Genomic DNA, 22,995 nt, shown 5'->3' with positions numbered 1-22,995 from the left:
TTTGGCTTATTGTGCTTAACATTAACGTGGTCTGTCCATTGTCCTGCAGATGACACAATTTCATTCTTCGTTATATACACACTCCACTGTGTGTATATATGCCACATTTTCTTTATCTATTCATCCATTGATGGACACCTAGGCTACCTAGGCTGGTTCCACAGTGTGGCTCTTGTGAATTGTGCTGCTAGAAACATGTATTGCTGTAGTTAAGATGACTTTAATTCTTCAGGATAAAAAACAAGCAGTGGAACAGCTGGGTCATATGGTGCTTCCATGCCTAGTCTTTTGAGGAAACTCCATACTGATTTCCATAGTGGTTGTACTAATTTGCACTCCCACCAAGACAGTAAAAGTATTCCTTTCATCTACGTCCTCTTTGGCATTTGTTATTGTTAGAATTCTTGATGACTGTTGTTCTGACAGGTGTGAGATGAAATCTCAGTATAGTTTTGATTTTTTTTTCCATTCTCAATTTTTCTATCTTTTACTTATTTTCATGACTTGGGACCCAATGCAGGCATGATGTTTGCTGAAGACATCTTTTAACTTGTTGGAGAAATATTCTTTATTCCCAGCTGGCTGTAAGTTATTATGAAGGCATGTGACATTTCCAATGTCCATCTTTTTCATCTCTTCAGATTTAATGACTTAGGGACCATATGAAAACAGAAGCCACACTATGAATTATAGCAGAGGGAGTGTGTGAGTGTGTGTGTGTGTGTGTGTGTTACTGGGGATAGAACCCAGGGGCACTTCAGGACTGAGACACATCCCCAGCTCTTTCTATTTTTTATTTTGAGGCAAAGTCTCACTGAGTTGCTGAGCATTAGACTAAGTTGCTTCATCTGGGCTCGAACTTGTGACGTGTGATGCTCCTGCCTCCACCTCCCGATCACTGGGATTACAGGTGTGTGCCACTGAGCCCGGCTGTGCATTCCCTTTCCTATCTGCCTCCACTCCCTTGCTGATCTCACTGCTGACTTAAGCACATTTGCAGGGGACCTTTTCCAGATTCCTGTCTGGACAAGGCTCACACCCTCTGGGGACCTCAGGCTCATCCCAGCAGCATCGGTAGGCTTGGAGCAGGGTCACCTGGTTCCCAGCCCCACCTCACCACCAACGGCACGTGGCTCCCCAGTTCCCCTCTGGCGGGTGACCACAGTTCTCGCTCACCCGCTGCCTTCCTGCAGGGCTTCCTCTGCCCCGCCCCACCCCATGTTCCGAGGACCCTGGACTGGCTCCCTTCCTGGCACATGCAGGATGCTGCCCCTGCTGCTGCTGCCCCTGCTCTGGGCAGGTGAGTGGGCTGAGGAGGGGCTGGCCAGGGTGGAGGCTGGGCTGAGCTGAGCCTCTGTGTCCCCCAGGGTCCCTGCAGAGAGATCCAGGGTTCAAGCTCCAGCTGCAGGAGTCGGTGACAGTGCAGGCGGGCCTGTGTGTCCTGGTGTCCTGCTCCTTCTCCTACCCCTGGACTGGGTGGAATCCCCCCAGCCAGCTCTACATCTCCTGGTTCCGGGACGGAGAGGACGGATACTATTATGATCCTGTGGCCACAAGCCACCCATCCAAAGATGTCAAAACAGAAACCAGGGGCCGATTCCGCGTCCTCGGGGACGTCAGGGCCAACAACTGCTCTCTGAGCATCAGGGACGCCAGGTTGGAGGACACAGGACGCTACATCCTGAGAGCAGATATAGGACCAAACACAAGACATTTTTACAGAGATAAGAAGCTGGCTCTGCAGGTGACAGGTGGGTAGGGGCCCCAGCATGGGAGCTGGGTAGTGGAGACCCCTGTCTTAGAACAGAGGCGGGACATTAGGGCCACCCCTGCTCTGGCCTTGGGGCTGGGGTGGTCAGAGGGGAATGGGACCTGGGGCCAGCCCAGGCCCTGAGGCACCAGTCCCTCGCAGGGTCCCCCTGGGCGTCCCTGTGTCTGGGCCCAGGCGTCTCCCTCTCCAGTCCCTCGCAGGGTCCCCCTGGGCGTCCCTGTGTCTGGGCCCAGGCGTCTCCCTCTCCAGTCCCTCGCAGGGTCCCCCTGGGCGTCCCTGTGTCTGGGCCCAGGCGTCTCCCTCTCCAGTCCCTCGCAGGGTCCCCCTGGGCGTCCCTGTGTCTGGGCCCAGGCGTCTCCCTCTCTCCTCCACAGTCCTGACAGAGAAGCCCGTCATCCACTTCTTGGAGCCTCTGGTGTCCGGTCACCCAACCAGCCTGAGATGCCACCTGCCAGGGTCCTGTGAGGAGGGGAGACCTCTCCTGTTCTCCTGGATGGGGGCCGTCACTAACCCCATGGACCCCGGGGCCCTCCAGTCCTCAGTGCTCAGCCTCACCCCTCGGCCCCAGGACCACAGTACCAGCCTCACCTGTCAGGTGGAACTCCAAGGAGCCCAGGTGACCACGGAGAGAACCGTCCAGCTCAATGTGTCCTGTGAGTGCAGGAGGGCCAGCCGGGTCCCCAGGGCCTTGTGAGTGGTGTGTGTGTGTGTGTGTGTGTGTGTGTGTGTGTGTGCGCAGGAGAGTGTGGGAAAGGCAAGGACGGCGTAAGACACCTGGTCTGTGGGGCTGAGCACTTGCAGCCCAGGTGGGAGTGTTCGGAAGGACAGCAGCCCACCTTCCCAGTGTCCGTGGCCCCTCGGGCACCTGCGCGGCCCACGCCCTTCCCGCTGCTCACTCTGAAGCAGGACGGTGTCTTTCCACCCAGACGCCCCTCAGAACCTCAGCATCCGAGCCCTCTTCAGAAACGGCACAGGTAGGAAAGAGCTTTCCAGTCTGCAGCTGAGACACCTCAGCAGGAGGGGGAATGGAACCTAATGGAGTTGTACATGGGAGCAGGAAGGAGAGAACCACCCCGTGTCTGGGCACCCTGCATTCACACACCAGCTTCTCTCAAATCACAAGCGTCTCTGGACCCTGCCCACCCCGTCCCTCCCATGGATCACTTCTTGCTATGGTCTCCAAGGCCAAAGAGACCCGTGCCACCCCACCTCACCATGGCTGGGCTCCGTGCTCCTCCTGCCCCTGCTTGGCCTCCTGAGTCCTGGTCCTGCTGCACTGACGGAACCTATTTCCCAAGGCCACAGGGTTCTCTGATTTCTCTGCCATGCAGTCCAGACACGTCCCTGTGAGACGCTGAGCCTCCTCTGAAGACATGAAGCCCAGGGTCTTTGGACCAAAGTCCCTTTAAGAACCAAAAAAGATTTGAGCCAGGATGGGCCAAGGGGGGGTGGAGTGCCAGTCAGACCCTGGCGGGACCCTGGCGGGACTGTGGCCCCTCCAGTGAGTCTCCTCTCTCTCTCTCTCTCCCTCCCTGAACCCCTCCCTCTCTCTCTCTCTCTCTCTCTCTCTCTCTCTCTCTCTCTCTGCAATCTCTTTGCATCTCTCTCCCCAAAGCTCTCCTGGAAGGCCAGGCCCTGCTGCTGTGCTGCTCTGCAGACAGCAACCCTGCTGCACAGCTGAGCTGGTTCTGGGGGCCTCTTACCCAGAATGCCTCCCACATCTCTGATACGGGGATCCTGGACCTGTCTAGCGTAGGGATTGCAGAAGGAGAAGCCTTTACCTGCCAAGCTCAGAATGCACTGGGCTCCCAAAATGTCTCTGTGCGCCTCCCCTGTGAGTTTGGGGACCCTGAGGTCTGGACATCTGGGTTTTGGAGGAGGAGCACCTGCTGAACCTTCTCTCCCTCTCCACAGACCCCCCGCGGCTGCTGGGACCCTCCTGCTCCTGGGAGGCCCAGGCTCTGCGCTGCAGCTGCTCCTCCCGCGCCTGGCCCGCCCCCTCCCTGCACTGGCGGCTGGGGGAGGGGCTGCTGGAGGGGAACAGCAGCAATGCCTCCCTCAGGGTCACCTCCAGCTCCGCGGGGCCCTGGGCCAACAGCTCCCTGAGCCTCCATGAGGAGGTCAGCTCTGGCCTCAGGCTCAGCTGTGAGGCCCAGAACGCCCATGGCACCCAGAGCGCCACCCTCCTGCTGCTGCCAGGTCAGGGGGCCTGTCGTGGAGGGAGACAGGGCATCTGAGGGGAGGCACATGGATCTCACATGGATCTGAGGGGAGGCACATGGATCTCACATCTGAGGGGGAGGGGATGGGTCTGGAAGAAGCTGCTGGGAGTCCCGGCTCCTCCACTTCCTGACTGAGCAGGGCTCTGAGCAGCTTCCCCCAAGAAGGTCAAGAATGAGTCCCGTGGACCCTTCTTTTCTGCAGGAAAGTCCAGGGCAGGAGTGGTTCTTGCAGCCCTGGGAGGTGCTGGTGCAGGGGCCTTGCTCTCTCTCTGTCTGTGCCTCATCCTCTTTTGCATGTAAGTTTGGTCCCCAGAATTCAGGATCTTTAAGATGCAGAGCAGGCATCCAACCATTAGGACGGAAATAAAGATCTCACTCCCCACAGACCCTGCCATTTTTTTTGTGGCATGCCCTGAGGTCATGCATGTGGCCTTCAGGGAGCAGGCCAGCTCCTTTGGGGGGTTGGGTAAGGCATCATCCAAACAGGTTTCCACAGGGGGTGTTAATGGATGGGCTTAGAGCAGGTGAACGTGAGCCCAGGGAGTCACACGGTGGCATCTGTACGTCCCTGCGGGGAGTCGGGACACGGGGACACTCAGGTGGGCTGTCTGCAGCTGTGGTCTCCAGGAGGAAGGTGCATGAGGCAATTGTCTGGGTGGATCACACTGAGGAACTGGGAGGAGGTGGAGAACTAGAAACTGGCGGAGCCCCGCTTCTGGCATAAGGAAGTACAAGCCATTCAGAGTGGATGCTGAGGCCACATGAAATCATAAGAATCCACTAGGAAAGGACAGGGAGGTATGGGGCCACTGGACCCCAGAAATGCCCTGCTCAGTCGATCCAGCGGGCCTTTGTTCTTCTTCCTAACAGCTTTATTGATACATACCCATGTACTTGCAATCCCTGCACCCAAGGTGTGCAGCGCCAAGGCTTTGAGCGTTTACAGAAGCACCCCGGTGCCCATCCCCACCATCAATTTCAGAACGTTTTTATGAACCCAAGTGAAAAAAGGATTCCTGCTCCCTCCCACCTCACACCCCGTTTCTACTCCGGCCCTAACCGCTTCTATCCTGCTAGACTTGCCTCTTCTGAACACCCCATGTAGGTGAAATCCTGCAGTTGGCAGTCCTGAGTCTGGATTCCCTCACTTCGCATAGTGTGGTCAGGGTTCGCCCGCGTTGTGGGGTGGGTCAGAGCTCTGTCCCCCTGATTCTGAACGGCGTTGCAAGGCGGACTGGAGCTGTTGCTCAGTACAGGAACCCTTGCCTCGTATGCTGGGGGCCCTGGTTTGACCCCCAGCACTGAATAAAAAAGGCTTCCTCCAAAGGGCGCCATGTCCACTGTGTGGACAACACATTCATGTATTGATGGACATTCGGGTTGCGTCCACTTCTTGGCCATTATGAATAACACTCCTATGATCATTTACATGCAAGTTTTTGTGTATGAAAGGGGTCTTTAGGGATGGAAATGCAGTCTCAGGCCACCTTAGACCCGTCCCTGGGTGTGCACAGGATGGAGTCCTCTCCCACAGCCAGGCCTCTGGGTCAGCTGGGTTCGCCATCCTAACGGAGGGCAGAGGCAGCCTGCCCACCTGTGCTGCAGCTGGTCTGTCTGCAGCGCACTGGTTTCTTCCCTCAGAGTGAAGTCCTACAGGAAGCACGGGTCTGGGAAACCAGAGGTCATGGACGACAAGGACCCTGTCATGGGCACAGTCCCCTGGGTGAGTGATGTGGTGTCTGGTCATATGTGGGAGAGGGCAGGGCCCTGTGCATGTCCACACTGAGGTCCTCAGCATTTCCCAAACCTGCCCCTCCCTGGGGACCTGGGCAGATACCCGGGAGTTGCCCTTCTCCTGTTCTCCCCCTTCATCTCCCAGATCAATAAACTCTCTGTCTGCCCAGTCTTCTTTCTAAGTAAAGCAGACAGACCCACTGCTCCCTCCGCCTACCTCACCTCCTCGCCCCCCCTTCCACCTTGGACATGGGCTGCCAGAGCCTCCTCTTCAAAGCTCTGACTTCCCAGCTAACACGGAGCCCCAGAGCTACTGCCCCACTGCTGGAGAAGCAGGCCCACACTCCCAGGCCCATCATCTGATGGCCAGCCCCCTCTGTTTCCTGTCCTCTGGTCCAGCCACCCTGGCCTTCTCACTGTCTGCACACAGAGACACCCGCCTCCAGCTCCAGCCTCCGCATGAACAGCTACTTCTGCCTGGAAGGCCCTCTCCTCCCCCTTTCCACCAGGCCACCTGGTCTGACCCCCCAGCTCTAACCTCCCCCTCCACCCTGCTGCGGGCATCCCTCCCTCCCTCCTCCGGTCCCCACAGTCCTGCAGGCATCCCTGTCCTGAGGGGCTCAGGAAATCCATCTCTACCTGTCTCCACCCTCTCATTGTATTTGCGTGGTTCTTGAGGACCAGGGCTGGGTCTTCCTCAGCCCTGTAACGTTCTTTCACCCTGTTCCTGTCTAGCATGTTCCCCTTTTATAAACCAGGTCATGTTACCCTTGGGAACTGCCCAAGGTGCTTGGCCCCTGATGGAGCACTTACCCCAGGAACAAGCATCATTCACTGTTACCCTCTTGTTTTTATTCACAATACAGAAACAACGGTGAGCCTACCGTCCAACCTAAGACCCCAGGCAGGGGCGATGACTTGCCTCTTACCCCGCCCATGTGGCTCCCTGGTCCCCGCCCAGTGCCGCATTCTGAGTCTCCTCTTCCTCCTGCTGACTTGTTCAGCAGTTTTGCTTCTGAACCTACACAGGGCGCCATGTTCTACTTGTTCTTCTTGGACTTGCTTTGTGGACTCCAGATCACCCAGATGATTCAGACATATTGTTGAGCAGAACTGTGGTTTATTCTTTTCCCTACTGTGCAATATTTTGTTTTGTGATTCTGCCCATTATCTAAGCTTGGACAGATGGACATTTGGGTTGTTTCCAGATTCAGAGTTTTTCTTTAGCATCGTGGGAATTTAATGGCTGGGTCACAGTGTACATGGAGGTCCACCTTTAAGAGATTGTGAACAAGCACTTTTCCAAATCACCGGTGTCCAGGTACACTCCCACCCGTGCCTGTGACACCTGGTACATCCAGTCTTCACAACTTGGTTTCACCAGTTGCCTCGATGTTTCCCCCTCTCGCTCTCTCACTGTGGTGTTGATTTGCACTTCCTTGGTTACCAGGAGGATGAACCTCTCCGCAATGCCTTCACATCAGGAGCTCATTTCTTTACTGGGTGTTTGCTCTTTTCATGTTGCACTTGGATTTGTTTGGGGGGCTTCATATATTTATACACTTATTTTTTCCTAGAACTATGTATCTCCCAGTGAGTAGCTCGTCTTTACTTTTCCCAAGGTGACCTTGGATGAACACAAGTTCTTAATTGTAATATGATCATATTCACAGATCATCTCTACTCCACTGAGTGCCTTTTAAGAAAATCTTTCCCATCCTAAGATTGGAAGGATGGTTGGGTAGAGTTTATACTAAATTTTTATATTTTGCTTTTCACTTTTAAGTACTCAGTTCACCTGGGGTTGCTGTCTATGTGTGGTGTGCAGTGTGCACCCATAGGTACCTCCTGTGTTGACACACCATGTCACTCTGTCATATATCTGCATACCGCGTGTGTGGGGGCCCCTTCCGTGGCCTCTGCTCTAAAGCAATGACCGAGGTTACTGTCTCTGAGCCAGAACTGTCTAAGAGTAAACAGTACCTATGCACTCAGAAAGGTCCTGAGGACCCCCTCCTCAATCTCCTTCCATAAACAGTCTTGGCTATTCTCGGTCCTTTGTTTTTCATTTAAATATTAGAATCCATTTGTCAAGTTCTAAAAAAGACTCCTGTGGGTGTTTTAATTGGAGTTACATTGAGCCTGTTTGTCCACTGGGGAAGAATTGCTTACGTATGAATTCAAGTCTTCTCATCCACAGAAGTACATCTATCTTAAATCTTCAGGTGTTTTCAAGAAGGATGTAGGATTTCTCCACACAGGGCTTGTGCATTTTTTGTTGCTTTTCATCCTAAATACTGCCTAGGGTTGCTCTTGTGATAGCTATCTTTTTAAAAGTGTATTTTTAAAATTTCTTATTGCTGAAAATATGAATGAGAGCATATTTTTAATGTGAGGGGATTTTCCAATTAAAAATATCACAGGTCAGACTTAAATGTCATTTAGGGTCTTATCGCTTTGGTAGTTGAAGAATTCTTGGGTCTTTTTCATGAGCCTGCTGATCTGTTAATGATTGGTGGGTTGGTTGGTTGGTAGCAGTGCTGGGGATTGAACCCAGGACCTCGTGCTTCACTAATGCTCCGCCCCCGAGTCACACTGCCAGCCCTTCTTATTTTTAATTTTGAGACAGGGTCTCGCTGAGTTCCTGAGCCTGGCTTTGAACTTGCAGTCCTCCCACCTCGGTGTTTCAGTCGTTTTTTTTGCTGCTGTGACCGAAAGACAAGAACAATTTCAGGAGGAAAAGTTTCTTTGGGGCTCATGGTTTCAGAGGTCTCAGTCCATAGACAGCTGGCACCACAGGTGTGCACCACCTCACCCAGTTAGAGAAAGAGTTGACACCTCAACCTCCAGGGCTATCCTTAACTGTCATGATTTGCTGAGTCAAAGCCACTGAATTTGATGCGAATGTGATGCGATTTTCTTCAGGAATCAGCTCATCTTCTGGGCTTCCTCTCCTACGCCCTGTTGGCGTATTTTTCTTCTAAGAGATTTCAACAACTGACCCACTTTTCTGAATACTCACTTTCAGGGGAAGTGAAAACACAGACTAGCTTCCTGCAGCAACGGAAGCCGCACCACCTCTCAGACCACACGGGAGGGGCCCGCGGACCCTTTGAACGGCAGACAGAGGTGTTTCATTTCCTCGCTGTCTATCAACACAGAGCTTCTGCTTTTTCTTTGCAACACTGGTGGAGTTGACTGCCTCTGGTGGGCTCCCCTCGGGTCTTTTCTGTGCCTGCATCTCTTCACAGAGACACCCACCTCCCCTGGGTGCCATGTCCAGGTGCCGAGAACCAGTTCCATTCTCTAAGCCGATGCAGCAAGTTAACTCAAATTGCTAATTTGTTGTGGTGGTGGTGTTTAGTTTAGTTTTATTTTGTTTCTGTGGCAGGGATGGAACCCGAGGCCTTGGTAGGCACGTGCTCTCCCACTGAGCCACTTCCCTAACTCAAATCACATTTTAAATTGATCTTGTATCCTTTTGATTTGGTAAGCTATCCTATTAATGAAATAATTTGTATATAGAAATTGAGTTATTTTTTAAGAATTTTAAAATCCTCAGGTACCTCAGGTTTTGGGTATTACTTTGAATCCTTTGGAATTTTGAATTAGATGGTTTTATCAGCTGCAAAATTAGACCTGCTTATTTCTTTATGTCCTAAGCAACTTTGTTCCCTTTTCTTATCCTAATGCATTGGTTGAGACTCCAAAGTCACGTAGAAGTGTGACCCTGGGCATCTTTGGTTTTAAATATTTTTTTAGGTGTTGATAGAATTTTATTTTATTTGTTTATTTATATGTGGTGCTGAGAATCGAACCCAGCGCCTCACACATGCTAGGCAAGCGCTCTACACTGAGCCACAACTCCAGCCCCTTTATCATAAATTTCTATTGAACTTTTCAAATATATCTACTGATAGAACTTTTCCCTCTTTAATCTATTACCATTATTAATGAAAATTAATTTGTTGTTGTTGTAGTGGGGATTGAGTCCAGGGTCTTGCTCATGCTAAGCAAGCACTCTACACTCTCCTATTGGAGATTTTCTAAGATGAAAGGACTCTAGCTTTCCTGGAAGGACACCTTGTCCGTGGTGTGTGTTTTCTGATAACCTCGTAGATTCAGTTGGACGATCTCTTGCTTAGTGTCTTTGCCTCTCTAGAGATCAACAGACCTATCACTTCCTTTCTTCTGTTGACTTGGGACATTGAGATGATGTTGAGGAATTGAAGATAACTGCTTTCTCCATCTGGAAGAGAGTGCATAAACTTGGGACGGCTCCTTTCTTGACAGGGTGATAGATGCCAGGGGCTTGGAGTTGTCTCCTTAGGCAGTTTTCCAGTCATTTTCTGTGTTGTTCAGTGAGCTTTTTCCTGGGGACTTGTTATTTCTGACAAAGGTCATGGGTGCATTCGCTTGTCCTTATGCTGATTTAGGGATTTCAATTCCCCTTTTGTACTTTTTGTACTTTTGTCAGTGACTTCTCTCTTTTTCTTTAGATAAAGCTCACTGTCTGCTATTTTATTATCAGTTAAGAGCCCACCTTTGGGATGGTTGACTTTCTCACTGTCCTTTGTTTTCTACCTGGTTTGGTTTGGCTCTTGTCTCCTCGGCACCTGCCTTCAGCTTGCCTTGGTTCATTCTGATGCGCTTCACTAATTTTTAAGCTGCATACTTAGCTTATTAATTTATAGCTCTTTCTTTTTGATGGAAGTAGTTATGGATGTATTTTTCTCAAAACACCATTTTCCCTCCATTCCACAAGCTCCGGTTTGTTATTTTAATATCATTCAGTTCCAGGTACTGTTAAAAGCCCACCAAGATTTCTTCTTTGAATCTTAGATTATTTAATATTTTAAAAAATTCCAAATGTATGGAGACTTTTTAAACATCTTTCTGTAAAAGAGCCTGCCTAGTTGCTTTCTGGCAAAAATGTATGGTCTTTATGATACCTAATTTAAAAACATGTTCGGGCTTGATCTGTGGCCTGTACCTAATGAAGTGTTATAATGTTTCCCATGTGCTTAAGAATATGCATATTTTTATTTCTTAAATTCTAGATAAGTTCCTGGGCCTGTGCATTGATGGTAATGTTCAAATCCAGATCTTTACTGACAGATTTCCCTGATCTGTCAATACTCGGGAGACGTATCTTAAAATCTTAGATGATGATAATATATTTGTCAATTCCTCTCTGCAGAAACATGTGTTTCTTATACCTGGTGTGCTTTTAATTAAAACCATTTATTTTAGAAGCATCAAGTCTCAGTGTACTGAACATTGGATCACACAGGGTGGTCCCTTCTGTCTATACCAATACTTTTTGCTTTAAAGTTTATTTGGTTGGATCTTAATACAGCTATGCAAATTTGTGATGGGTTAGAAGGAGCCTCATGTTTCTCCCAACATGTTACATATTATGCTTTAGCAGTGATTTTTGTAAGCAGTTGTTTAGGAATGTGATTGACACTTTCTTGCGTGTATCCAGTCGGTGTTTACTGTGGTCATCGACATGTGAGGATTTCTTCCTACTGTTTCGCCTTTTATTTTCACTTGGTTCTACCTCTCTAATATTTTTCCCTTCTTTCTTAAAAATCAATGCCTCTGTCTCACACCTAACACTTTTGGTTATTCGCTCTTCCTTCTACTCTCTAAAACGTCGGTATTTCCTATAGATCTAAATTTTCATTCTGGATTATTAAGAACATACTTATGACTCTTCCATTCCTTTTTCTGGAAAATATGCAGCTACACGTTTTACCAAGGTATTTTGCACCTTTATCACCTTTATCTCCTGTACTTATCACAGGATATCCTGGGGTTGTCCTCCACCTTCTCTTACTTCTTCCTCCAAATGTGGCTTCCGTCTGGGTTTCCCTGTGCTGAAGCTTCTGAGGGGTTGTGGGTCTGAAAACATTTTTATGTCCCTACATTTGCATTTCTTTGCCGGGAGCCAGCCCCAGCAACTCATTTCCCAAAGGATGGGTGAGTCTGGGCAGAGGACCGACTGGAACCCCTGGAGCAACTTGAAGCAAGTGCTGCTCAGATTTATTTTAGCTCTTCTTTTATAGTATTAAGTAAAGCAGGATTAACAAGATCCAAGTTATAGAGAAATTACCACAAGATTCGTCATTAACCACACTTTCCAGCAGGCGTCTATAACACATAGTGGGTTCATTAAGGTCAACTTTCTATATTTACTTAAAGTTACTCACATAAGCAAATTACAGTGAAAGGTATTTTCCTCTTTTCATCCTACTGGCCTTTCTTTGCCCTTTGGTGTCAGACCCTATTGTCAGCATAGTGACTCTATTGTTTTAAGCTAATTTTACTGAACTGCTAAGCAAAACATGCACTAATCTTTAGCTCATATTATTATGGTTTTGATTTTACCTTAAAGGTCTACTCTGTTACCTAAATGAGCTCAGTTAGACTAAGGTTATTTACTGCAACAAGCAGTGTGAGTGCTTCATTTTTATCCTAATATTCTTTACGTTATCAATTTGTCCTCCACCTACTATAATAACATGTGAGACTTAAACCAGCGTAAACTACTCATTACCAGTTAACATACAATGATCTTAAGATAATGTTTTTCTAGTTGTTTGCATATGCTGTTTATTTGTTCTTTAGTCCTACATTTCCAGGGTGGCCCTTGATGTCCAAACCTTTGAAGGAAGGACAAATATTGGACATTTGTCCATTTACCATAAATATCAACTATTCATTCACCATTTTCATTGTACAGTGCTGTATAGGGAAGAGGTGGCTCTGTGGGAGGGGGTCCTTATACTTATTCACTTGTTTCCCTCTAGGTGGGTTCCACAAACATCCCCCAATCTTGTAAGCTAAGTAGGGTGGTCCTAGTACTGTGGGGACAACAAGTCTCCTGTTCTGTTTGTCAGGCTATTTACTGGTAAAGCATTAACTGGGACAGGTGTGGTCAGCATAGGAGCAAGCAATTCCTGTAACTGTAGTTTTCTGAAGAACTCCTCAAACTCTGAACTTTTAAACTTATGTGTGATATTGGTACATTTTTTAAAGCATTCCTCACCCTCTCCCAAGCTCCGCAGACTCATTGAGACTAAATTCTTATCACAACAATCCAGGGAATCTGATTTGCAGTTGCATAGTTATAAGTATGATAATTACCAGAAATCACCCAATTCCTAGGAGAGATGACAGTGGCAGTTTCCTGGAATAGTGGCCTTGCCAAGCGCTTCCCCATGCTCGGACTTCCCCTCGGGACCTAACCCGGGGTCTACAGCGAGCGAGCGGGAGGGCTCCGGGAAGTCGTGGGCGCCGGGTCTCTGTGTGGGAAGGGAGCCAGGCAACGTGGAAGCCTACGGACCCCACCTTGCCGTATCTGCATCCCGCGTGCCTCCCTTCTCCCCTTAGGGTCCCAGGCAGAAGTCCCGGCCAGACGGCTCCGGAGACCACGCCTGTCCTGCTGAGGGCGCCGCTCTCCCAGGGGAGCTGCAAGAGCTCCATTACGCCTCGCTCAGCTTCCACGGGAAAGAGCCTCCTCCCCGGCGCGAGGCCACCAGCAGCACCGAGTACTCGGAGATCAAGACCAGCAAGTGAGGACTCACCCAGAGCGCAGGCCTGGCAGGAGGAAAGGAGAAGTCAGGCCCGATTGCTGAAGCATGAGGTATTTCCACATTAATACCGAAACCTATCCCGGGTGGAGCAGAGAGAGGGCCCTGACTGCAATAGAGACTTGCGCCCAAACCAGCTCCAGCACCTTCTGGGGCATTGTTATCAGGAAAGTCACCTCATCTCTGTACTCACTTCCCATCCTGTGACTCAGACAAACCAAGACATGGAAGTCACAACAGAGGTGTGTGCTTCCTGCTTCCTCCAACAGAAGGTGCCTGCTGGCAAGTTCTCCTGAGGCTGGGGACCAGGGGCAGGGAACAGGCCAGCAGCTTGCAGAAGCCCCCCAGGAAAGACCAGCCCTCCACCTGGTGCTTGGTTCATGCTGTGAGGCCAGCTGTGCTCTCCAGGGACACCTTTTCACCCCACCTGTCTGCCACGGCCTCCAGCATACCTCTTCCCCTCCGGTCCCTTCCTGGGCTCCTCCACGGGACCCAGAGGGCTCTGCACAGCCTAAGAGCAGAGGCTGACTTCCCTTGTGGCTCCCTGGCATCAGACAACAGGTCACAGGCCTCTCCTTCTTCTGGTGCTCCATGGTCTCCCTGCGGCCCCCACCTTTCCCTGGACCCTTCATGCTGGTTCACACCACCGGCTTTGCAGCTGCAGCCCCTCCTCCTGGAAGCCATGCCCCTTGGCTTTCATCTGGCTCATGCCTTCCTGCGCTCCAGGCGGGTCCTTGGGTGGATCCTTGGGCAGGTGGACTGAAGGCAGAACACATATACGCCCTTCTCTAAAGCCAAACTCATTTCGTTTTTTACATGCTAAGATAAAAACAGCGACAGGTTTTCTACCAGCACCCAAACCTAAATAAACAACAACCATGTTATTTCCAGAATTTACAGTGGCTATGAGGAAAGGCATGGGCAAGTGCCCTGTGGCACGGAGAGGGCACTGATTCCCACTGTCCACTACCCAGACCCCTTTTCAGCACCGCAAGGGAACTGTGACTGTGGTTTTGATGATGACAGGCTTCATCATTCTGATCAAACCTTGTGCTGAAAATAATAAAATCCTTTGGAAGAAGAATGAGTAGGAAAAGAGTCCTGACCTTGAAAGCATGGAACACCCGAAAGGAACATGGGAACTTGCCAGGCCAAACTTTTGGGGAAAGCAGGAAACCAGGGAACTAGGAGGAATCTCTAAGATGACATGACAGAATTCCCAAGGATGTCTGTCCACACTGAGAATGAGTTTGGGTTCTCTGGTCTTGCACATGGCTCTGGAAATAAAAGTCAAAACTCTGGCTCTGCTGGGATGGGAAGTTGCATAGGGGGACATCCATACACTGAGTTCAGACCAGAGTTGGGGCAAGCCCAAAGACAGTTTGTCCTCAAAAGAAAAGCAGTTTAATTGACAGCTGAATTATCAGTGGCAACCGTGGAAGGCAGAAACAAGAAAATACCCTCTAACATTAATGCATAGCATATGTTCAGGAGAAATCACTTCAATGAGAAAATAATAAAGACCTTTTGGAGCAAATAAATGGGCAAGCTTATCATCTGTAGAATAAAAATGAAAGATGGTTTTAGAATTCCTAAGAATGATAACAGTCAGACACAAAGGGGAATAAGTAGATTTTATATTTCTACTATCCACATATTATCCAGGAGAAAGGTCTTTACTTACTAAAGACTTTGATAAGTTAATTGCTCCTGATGTGATTTTCATGGCAATGACTCAAGAAACAGGATCATAATGTGTAACTTACAGTGTAGCAGTAGTTAAAAGTGATCTGTAAAAATTTAGTAAACCAGAAGAAAGTATGAATGGGACATATGTAATGTGGAATTAGTGGTCCATATGGAAAACAAAATATAGCTGTGGGTGTTCATGTCAAATGTAACTGGATAAATGCTTCAGTTAAAGACAGAGTCAGCTTGGGTTAATATTCCAGCTACAGGAGCTCCTCAGGTCATGATGGGGTACACACAATGCCCTTGACCCCAGGATGGCACAGCTCAGGAGCTCAGTACACTGTCTCTGATCACTCATTTACCCTAATAATGGTGGACCCTGCTGGGAGCTGAACCCAGGGCCTTGTGCAGGCTAAGCAAACACTCTTCCACTGAGCAGTATCCCCAGCCCTGCTTTGCACCATTGTAAAGTCAAAAACTCATGTCAAATCACGCAAAGTCAGGGTGGGTCTGTATAAGGGTCTGTATAAGGGTCTGTATAAGGGTCTGTATAAGGTCTTTGCCATGCACACGCCTAACACAGAACACCAGAGAATGCCAAAGAGCAGAAGGGGACAAACTGTGCATGATGCCAACTCTGGGGAAAAGAGAACCTGTGTGGTCCTTTAGGCAATACCAAATACACATCACCACGCCGCTGTGTCCGTCGAGAACTTTAAAGCACCCATTCTTATTTAAGAATATATACACAAGCATTATGCTTATAGTCAAGGGCAGGAAATGAGACGATCCCAAGTGTCAACAGAGGGGTCATTCATGAAGAGGAAGGTCCCAACGTGACTTCATGTGCTACTTCTGGGACTGAGAGACAATTACACAATGCAATTTTTGTAATGAAAATATTACAAATGGATAATATTTCATTATTTTGTAATGAGAATATTACAGATGGGAAATACCTGGAGTTCTGATAGTCAACTTTTGTTGAAGATTTTGAGGAGAAATTGTTTCTTAACAGAAACATAGCCCAACGATAAGAAGCTTGACAGATTTGACAATACTGAAACTGGAACAGTTTTGTCAAAGGATACTGGAGACAAACTTAGGGTCTCCAAAGTATAAAACCGACCAGAGATGATTGGGTTGTAGGGGTGCAGGGAGAGGTCTTGCCAGTTAGCAAGACCGGCCTGATAGAAGGCCAGGGCCTCGGCAGGGCCTGGCATATCCTGAAATGGCAAGGGGAGGTAGGGCCAGGGCTGGGTGAATGCTGAAAGGAATGCTGGCGGAAATGGGGTCCAGGTCCCCAGAGCCCCTGCCCACCTCACAGCAGCCCCAGGGTGGCTCCGGGCAAGAGGAGGAAACGGAGGCTGCAGGCCTTGCTGGGTTCGCTCTGCAGTGAAGGCCGAGTCCCCTTTCCAGCCAAGGCAGAGCTCAACATTGATCGATGGGTGCCTCTCCCAAACGTAGCCTGTTCCATGAGGCACACTCCCGCACTGCCGGCTGCAGCGAGGACACACTCACGTACCCACAGCTCACACTGCTGCCAACCCAAAACAGGCAGCAGGTGCACTTCACCAGAACTCCCATTATCTCACCGACCTCGGCACGTTCTTTCTGCTTAAACTCAGCTTATTCCCCAGTCTCCTGCTTCCTCTCTCCCTCTTTCTGCCGGTCACGTTGAAATTCTGATTCTTGGTGGCGTTCTGGCCAGCTTGGTAGCTAACTTCACTGGGTCTCTCCCAGGGTGATCACTCCTTGCCAACAGTAAACGGGTTGAGGATCCACTGGAAGCAGCGCATCCTGAACTAGGAGGAAGGTGATGCGGGAGCTGGTCTTGGAGACATGACCTCGGCCAAATTTTTGTAACAAAAACATACGCCGCTCCAGTGGGCAGCTCCGGTGCGAGGTCTGAGGTCCAACCTCTTGAATGGAAACCTCCCCAGGGCGTGTCTTCTGCCCCGTGGTTTCTTTGGGGATCCAGTGTTTGATACTGGGTTCAGGAACACTCTCTGTGGTGCCAGGTGGGCCTGGGTTGCAATCCCAGCCCCCAAATGTCAGCGATGATGTGAGACCCTGTATGGCCACTCCTCTTGAAGAGCCTCGCTTTCCCACTCTATCAGATGAGAATTATCAACCCACCCCTCAGCTTGGCAGTGAGGGTGAAATGAAGCTGAGTGTGGGAAGGCAGGCGGGGCCTGGCACTGCGGGAGAGCCAGCGAACACCCAGCTCCCTCCTGGTCTCGTGTGCGACGGGAGGTCCAGGCACACTCCACGCGTGATCTTCAGAATTCCTTCCTCTTCCCTGTCTCCTCACCAGGCTATCGCCAGTGCAGAGGAAGAAACATAGGGTGGGTTTGAGGGTAAGCACGGGGAGGCGCCCAGTCTGCTCCTGTTTCTTCCCCTGGATCCTGCTTTCCAAGAGGGACCCGGCCTTCCTGAAGCCCCTCTGACCTGGGCCTCCTGCAGGCCTGGGACTCAGGACCTGGTGCCTGAGGACTGGGGCAGCTGGCAAGAGTGGGCAGTTTCCTGGATTCAGAGCCCAGTGGTGCTCAGGACCACGGACAGCGCCAACCCTGCGGCTGGGTGCGCCCCAGCAGGCTCTGGGGGATGGAGCGCCCCCTGCAGATATAGCTCTGGCCTTTCTCAGAGGCAGAGGGAAGTGGGTTGGGAAACGGGGTAGGTGACATTCTGTCTTGCAGGGCAGATGTGCTAGTAAGGGTGTCCAAACTTCTCCTCAGCCTCCCCTCTGAAAGCACGCTAGGGAAGAGAGGACTTAGCTTCAGAGAGGCAACTCATTTCTCACACGGCACAGGGTTCCTTACCTCTCAGGACTGACTCTACCTCTCCACAAAAACCGCAGTCAGATTCCTCCCCTCCTCCCCTCACTTTCCAGTGGGTTAGAATTTTGCTTTTGATTTTAACTCCCTTCCTTGTACTGTTACAGAGCTCTGGACAACACTATCTTTTGAACAACAACAACAGAACATTATTTGTGGTCCTATTTCATGCCTGGCTCTATGTCAAGTCCTGATTTAGCTCACATGAAAGAATGAAGTATGGGGAGACGAGTTGGAAATATGTATTTTAGCTCAAGAGTTGTAGAAATCATTTCTAATCTCTTCATTCAGTATGAACAGTAAATAGACTGGGAAAATGACCCTGTGGCCTCAGTGGACCATGGGATGGAAAAAATTGTCATGAGGGGGCAGAGAAGACCCAGAAAGTTAGGGGGAAGTGGTGGTGTGGTAAAGAGAGGAGATTTGATAGATACCATGAAGAGGGAGGCCTGTGGGGATGGAGGGATTATTTAGAAGTCAAAACTCATTCTGAAGGTGTGAGTGTAGGGCTCGTGGGAAACCTGAGAATGGACTGAAAACGCCAGCAAGCCCAGCTGCATTCTGAGCTCAAACCGACACAGGAAAAGCACAGTGTCACACCCACGTCCGCAGCTTGACCCAGGGCCCCAGCTCTCAGTGACAGTTTCTGACCATGGAGGAAACCATCTCTCAGAGGGTCTGAATTAGTCATCCTTTCTGGAAGCTTCTGGGGTGACCAGACCTGGGCTGAGGGCCAGAAGAAAGAGGAGACTCAGTTCAGGTGGGTCTCCGCCTCCAGACCCTCCTGCTCTGAGAGACGCTCCAGTAATTCCAAGTGGGAGAGGGGCGGTGGGAACGGCGCCCTCCTTTCTAAGGGGAGTAGAGATGGATACCTGGGAAGCCACATGGGACTGGCCGTGGATGGAAGGAGCCCTGGTCAGGCGGCCACTGGACCCGCAGTGAGAGGAGCTCGGTTTCATTTCCCAGGAAGTCCTGAGCTGCCCTGATGGAGGGGCTTGGGGAGCCCAGTTCAGAAAGCGTCTCCAGCTGCCTGCTTCTCCCGCATCTGCGGGGGCTCCAGACAGAGGGGGCTGATGGGGTGACATTGGGAGTCCCGGACATGCCCGCTGCAAGCTCAGGATGCTGCTGCTTCCGCTGGGTGAGTGGGCAGGGGAGAGAGGTGCCTCGCGAGCTACTGACCTCATGCAGGGCCTCCAGGCTCCGTGTCGGGGTGCGACGTGGAGACATGTGCAGGCAGGAGCTGCGGTGTGAGAAGGGCGGATCCGGGGAGGACCCAGTGCCTGTGTTTCCTCAGGCTCTGACCTTCCTCACTCCCAAAATTTATTTTTATTCTAGAATCATCTCTACCTTTTGAACTGTGGAAGGGACCATCAAATACCACGACCCTCTTATACCCTCATACAATCAGGTCAATGTGCAGCAAGAAAACCAAGACCCTGGGCCAATTCCACCTCCTTAGGGACCTGCAGACCAAGCTCCCTGAGCCACAGGGATGGCAGTTCATGTTTGCAGATTCTGGAAAGAGCCATCTCACCCCAATGCTCCAGTGGCTGTACGCGGCAGAGTCTCAGTGTCAAAGAAGGCCAGGACAAGCCACCTCCCCTGAGACCTCCAGACCAGCACCTGCCTGCCCCCGAGCACAAGAGACTGCTGCTCCCCTACTGGGTGACCTTCGCCAGAGCTGGTGACGCCACAGAGTAAACATTCTGTGGTGCGGCTCTTGTGTCAGGGACAGGTCAGCTGGCCATGGGACAAAGAAGCCTACTGGGGAATCCCTTAGTGGGCCACATCCTAGAACTGTAGGGACAGAGGCACCAGAGCGGAAGGTGCAGCAAATTCTCTAGTTCAGGTGACAAGATTCTGACATGGCTTTCCAGGTCATTTCAAACCAACCTTCTTTGTGGAAAAGAAAACAAACGGCCAAAAAGTAGAAAAGCTAGATACAATATTTCCAATATTTGGAGTCAATGGAGAGAAAAAGTTCACAGTAAAGATCTGAAAGAAGTGGGAACTCAAGTATCTGGACATAATTTGTTCCTCAAGCAGCTTGGGAGGCTGAGGCAGGAGGATTACAAGTTCAAAGCCAGACTCGGCAAATCAAGACCCTAATCAACTCAGTGAGATCCCGTCTCTAAATAAAATACAAAATAGGGTTGGAGATGTGGCTCAGTGGTTGAGTGCCCCTGAGTTCAATCCCTGGTATCCCCCCCCAAAAGAAACTATGCTGTTTCCAAGCACACACTGAAAACCTGTGTAGACTGTTCTGAAGTTTCATGGTGCTACAGGGGTACAAATTGTGGTTGAGGGCTTGCCAAAGAAAAGCATAAACACTGACATCTTTCTATAAATTGGGACCTTGTAGAGTAGGGGTTGGGCTGAAAATAGATGAGACCTAGTAAGGATTGAATCCAGACTTCAGTGGCTTGGGAGGCTGAGGCAGGAGGATCTCCAGTTCAAAACCAGCCTCAGCAACCTAGCAAGGTCCTAAGTAACTTAATGAGACCCGGTCTCAAAATAAAAGATAAAAAGGGCTGGGGATGTGACTCAGTGGTTGAGCGACCCTGGGTTCAATCCCAGTACCTAAAAATAAATAGAAACACACACACACACACACACACACACACATACACACAAACAGACTTCAAATTTCCTCAATCTCTGATCAGATTGAAGTGATCCTCCTGCTAGAAGCAAGAGTGGATATGCTCTGGAGAAAGATGATTTGACTCAGAGTCTAAAACTGTCTCTCTACTTTTCAAAACTGTAATGAGTACAGCCTGGGAAATAGGGCCACTGAGGGAATGATGAGAATAGGACTTACCAGAGGACTTGGCCCTTAACCCAAAGGTGCCAGAAGCTGAGGGGTGATGTTCCCGAGGCTGCAGGAGGGCGAGAGCATCACCAGCCGTTCACCTGAGGCGCAGATGCAGGTGGATAATAGGGAGCATGCAGAGAAACCTGCAAAGCCACGTGTGCCCACCGCTCCTGTGGGAGCCCAAGGGGAGCTCACAGGAAGCCCAGTGGGAGGCCATGGCCTGTGGTAGCTGCTGTCCCCGAGAGCACTCGGCCAGGGGTGGTGGTGGTGTGAAGTTGGTGCCGGCCTTCGGGGCTGGCAGTGGGGAGGTGAGCCATCTGTGAAGCAAAGCAGAGCAAAGTGCCCCCATATTATATCACTTTATATCAGTTCACAGCAGGAGTGTAAGTCTGATACTCCGCCTGGCTCCTCTAAAAGTGTATTCCAACTCAGAGGTGAGATTTTCCAGTCCAGTCTCTATTTTCTTGGACACGTGACGACAGTTGAAGCCAGGCTGCACTCCTTCCTGTGGAGGGACTCTGATGGCCTCTGTAGGCCCTTCTCCTCTTGGTGTTCAGCTGTTTTGTCATATGTCTTGGCATGCTTGTTAAAAATTTTTCTAATCGAATGTCCAGTATTTTGTATAAAAAGTTGTAGCAATGTTCTGGATTGGTGGCTGAAATATTCTTCCTCTGGATCAAGGACAGCCTAGAGCAGCACTGCACAGTGATGGCGGAATCCATCCTGGGTCTGTGCTGTTCAGCATGGCCGCCATGGCCACGTGTGGCTCTGCGGCCCTTGAAAGGCATCTACAGTGACTGAGGAATGAACTTCAAATTTAACTTGAATTAAACGTAAATGAGTATCTAGGAATAGCCTTTTTGCCTTTTGACAAGCAGATAGCCTAGGGAGAGATCTGCTCCATCCAGTCCAGGATTGGTTTGAAGCCACAGCTGGTCTTTGTGTGGGCAGCTTCCTCCCGTTGACCCTTACCTCTAATCCGTATCCCTTCTTGAGTCCTAATTGAAGGGCTGGGTGTTTACTGGGTCTCTTCTTGTGAGATCCTGACCGTCGAATTTTATCCATCCAGTCCTGGGATCGCCAAGGGAAAGCCTAAGCATAAGGTCGGGCTCGCCTCAGTACTCGTCTCTGAGTTCCCCCTGCTGCCGTGGCTCCCGACAGCATGACCGTCTCCAGCCCAGCAAGACCCTGCTAAAAGCAGGCTCGAGTCCACCTCTGAGCCTGTGCTGTCCACTTGCTTCCTTAGGCTTCTGGCCCCTGCAGTAGACAGCTTCCCTTTTCCCTAGGACACTGGCCACCCTGGTGGCTCTCTAATGTCTTCAGATTGGTGTGTGTGTCGTTTGGTTTTCCCAGCTGGTCTCATGGCCTTAGTTGACGCAGGCTTCTCCAGCATGTCTAGTAACCTGCCTTTATGTTAGTCACTGACCAAAAGTCACCTCAAGAGGTCCTGACTTCCCAAACTAAAATAGCATCGCTTTATACCCTTTCTCTTTATGTTGCTTTATTTCAAATTCATGGCATTTACCATCACCTGACATAGTGTTATGTATTGATTTATCTATTATCTCTCTCCTGTGGGACTGGAGGCTACACCACACACACACACATACACACACACACACACACACACGAATCATAACCAAAGCCTTGAACAGCCCCTACATACATTAATATTTGCTCAATAACTCTTTCTAGATGAATGATGCTGTTGTCCGAAGGGGAGAAAGATGTAGCCTTTGCCCTCAGACATCAGTCCAGCTGGGTAGAACAATACCCCCAAAGGGTTGGCTGGCCAGAATAAAGAGAGGACTAGGGCTGACGGCCTGGGAGGGCCCTGAGCCCAGGGCTGGGTGAGGTGGGCAGAGAGAATCAGGAAAGGTTTCTTTCCAGGAGGACCCTGGAGGATTTGAGCAGGGATGTGGGAAAGGAAGGGCATTGCTGCTAAGGGAGCCAGCGCAGCAAAGCGTGTGAGGTGGGTCCCAACCTTCTCTTCCAGAACCGCAAAGCAGCAACCCTGAAACCAAGAGCCCCCTGGTGGCCAAACCTCAAAAGTAACAACCAAGGGTCCACCCTTCTGCACTTCAAAGCCTCCCAAGCCCTTTGGAGGGTTTTGAAGCTCAGAAAGGTTAAGTCTCTAATAAAGGCTGACCCAGCTCTGCCCTCAAAGCCTGAGGTCTGGGAGCCCCCCAGACCTTCTTCACCCATACCAGAGACAGCAGGAATAGATTCAAGTGGGGACTGATAAAAGAATAGGACAGGGTGAGGGAGGGGAGCTTTAGAACCAAGGAGACCCTGGTGGGGACCCAGCTCAAATTACGGAGGTTCG

At 50.2% G+C, this 22,995-nt stretch overlaps 1 protein-coding gene across 4 annotated transcripts; it reads left to right on the top strand.

The window, feature by feature from the left end:
- Positions 1-1,055: 1,055 nt before the first annotated feature.
- LOC124967295 (sialic acid-binding Ig-like lectin 5) lies at positions 1,056-14,215 on the top strand. Of its 4 annotated transcripts, XM_047529434.1 has the most exons (10): positions 1,056-1,074; positions 1,194-1,300; positions 1,368-1,751; positions 2,146-2,424; positions 2,698-2,745; positions 3,387-3,605; positions 3,686-3,970; positions 4,196-4,289; positions 5,635-5,716; positions 13,126-14,215. In XM_047529434.1, the coding sequence occupies exons 2-10, from the start codon at positions 1,219-1,221 to the stop codon at positions 13,309-13,311; spliced, it is 1,659 nt and encodes a 552-aa protein (XP_047385390.1). In that variant the 5' UTR covers positions 1,056-1,074; positions 1,194-1,218; the 3' UTR covers positions 13,312-14,215. The 4 variants fall into 4 exon arrangements, with proteins under 4 accessions (XP_047385390.1, XP_047385392.1, XP_047385393.1 ...); XM_047529435.1 differs by lacking the exon at positions 1,056-1,074 and having other exon boundaries at positions 1,205-1,300; positions 1,572-1,751; XM_047529436.1 differs by lacking the exons at positions 1,056-1,074; positions 3,387-3,605 and having other exon boundaries at positions 1,167-1,300.
- Positions 14,216-22,995: the final 8,780 nt, after the last annotated feature.

Source organism: Sciurus carolinensis, chromosome 16, assembly GCF_902686445.1.
Source record: "Sciurus carolinensis chromosome 16, mSciCar1.2, whole genome shotgun sequence".
In the NCBI taxonomy this organism is placed as follows: Eukaryota; Metazoa; Chordata; class Mammalia; order Rodentia; family Sciuridae; genus Sciurus; species Sciurus carolinensis.
This window is presented reverse-complemented; position numbering and strand designations above follow the sequence as displayed.

Coding starts and splice junctions, on each gene's coding strand:
- LOC124967295 (XM_047529434.1), top strand. CDS start 1,219: ATGTTCCGAGGACCCTGGACTGGCTCCCTTCCTGGCACATGCAGGATG. Junction 1,752..2,145: donor GCTGGCTCTGCAGGTGACAG/GTGGGTAGGGGC, acceptor TCTCCTCCACAG/TCCTGACAGAGAAGCCCGTC. Junction 3,971..4,195: donor CACCCTCCTGCTGCTGCCAG/GTCAGGGGGCCT, acceptor TCTTTTCTGCAG/GAAAGTCCAGGGCAGGAGTG.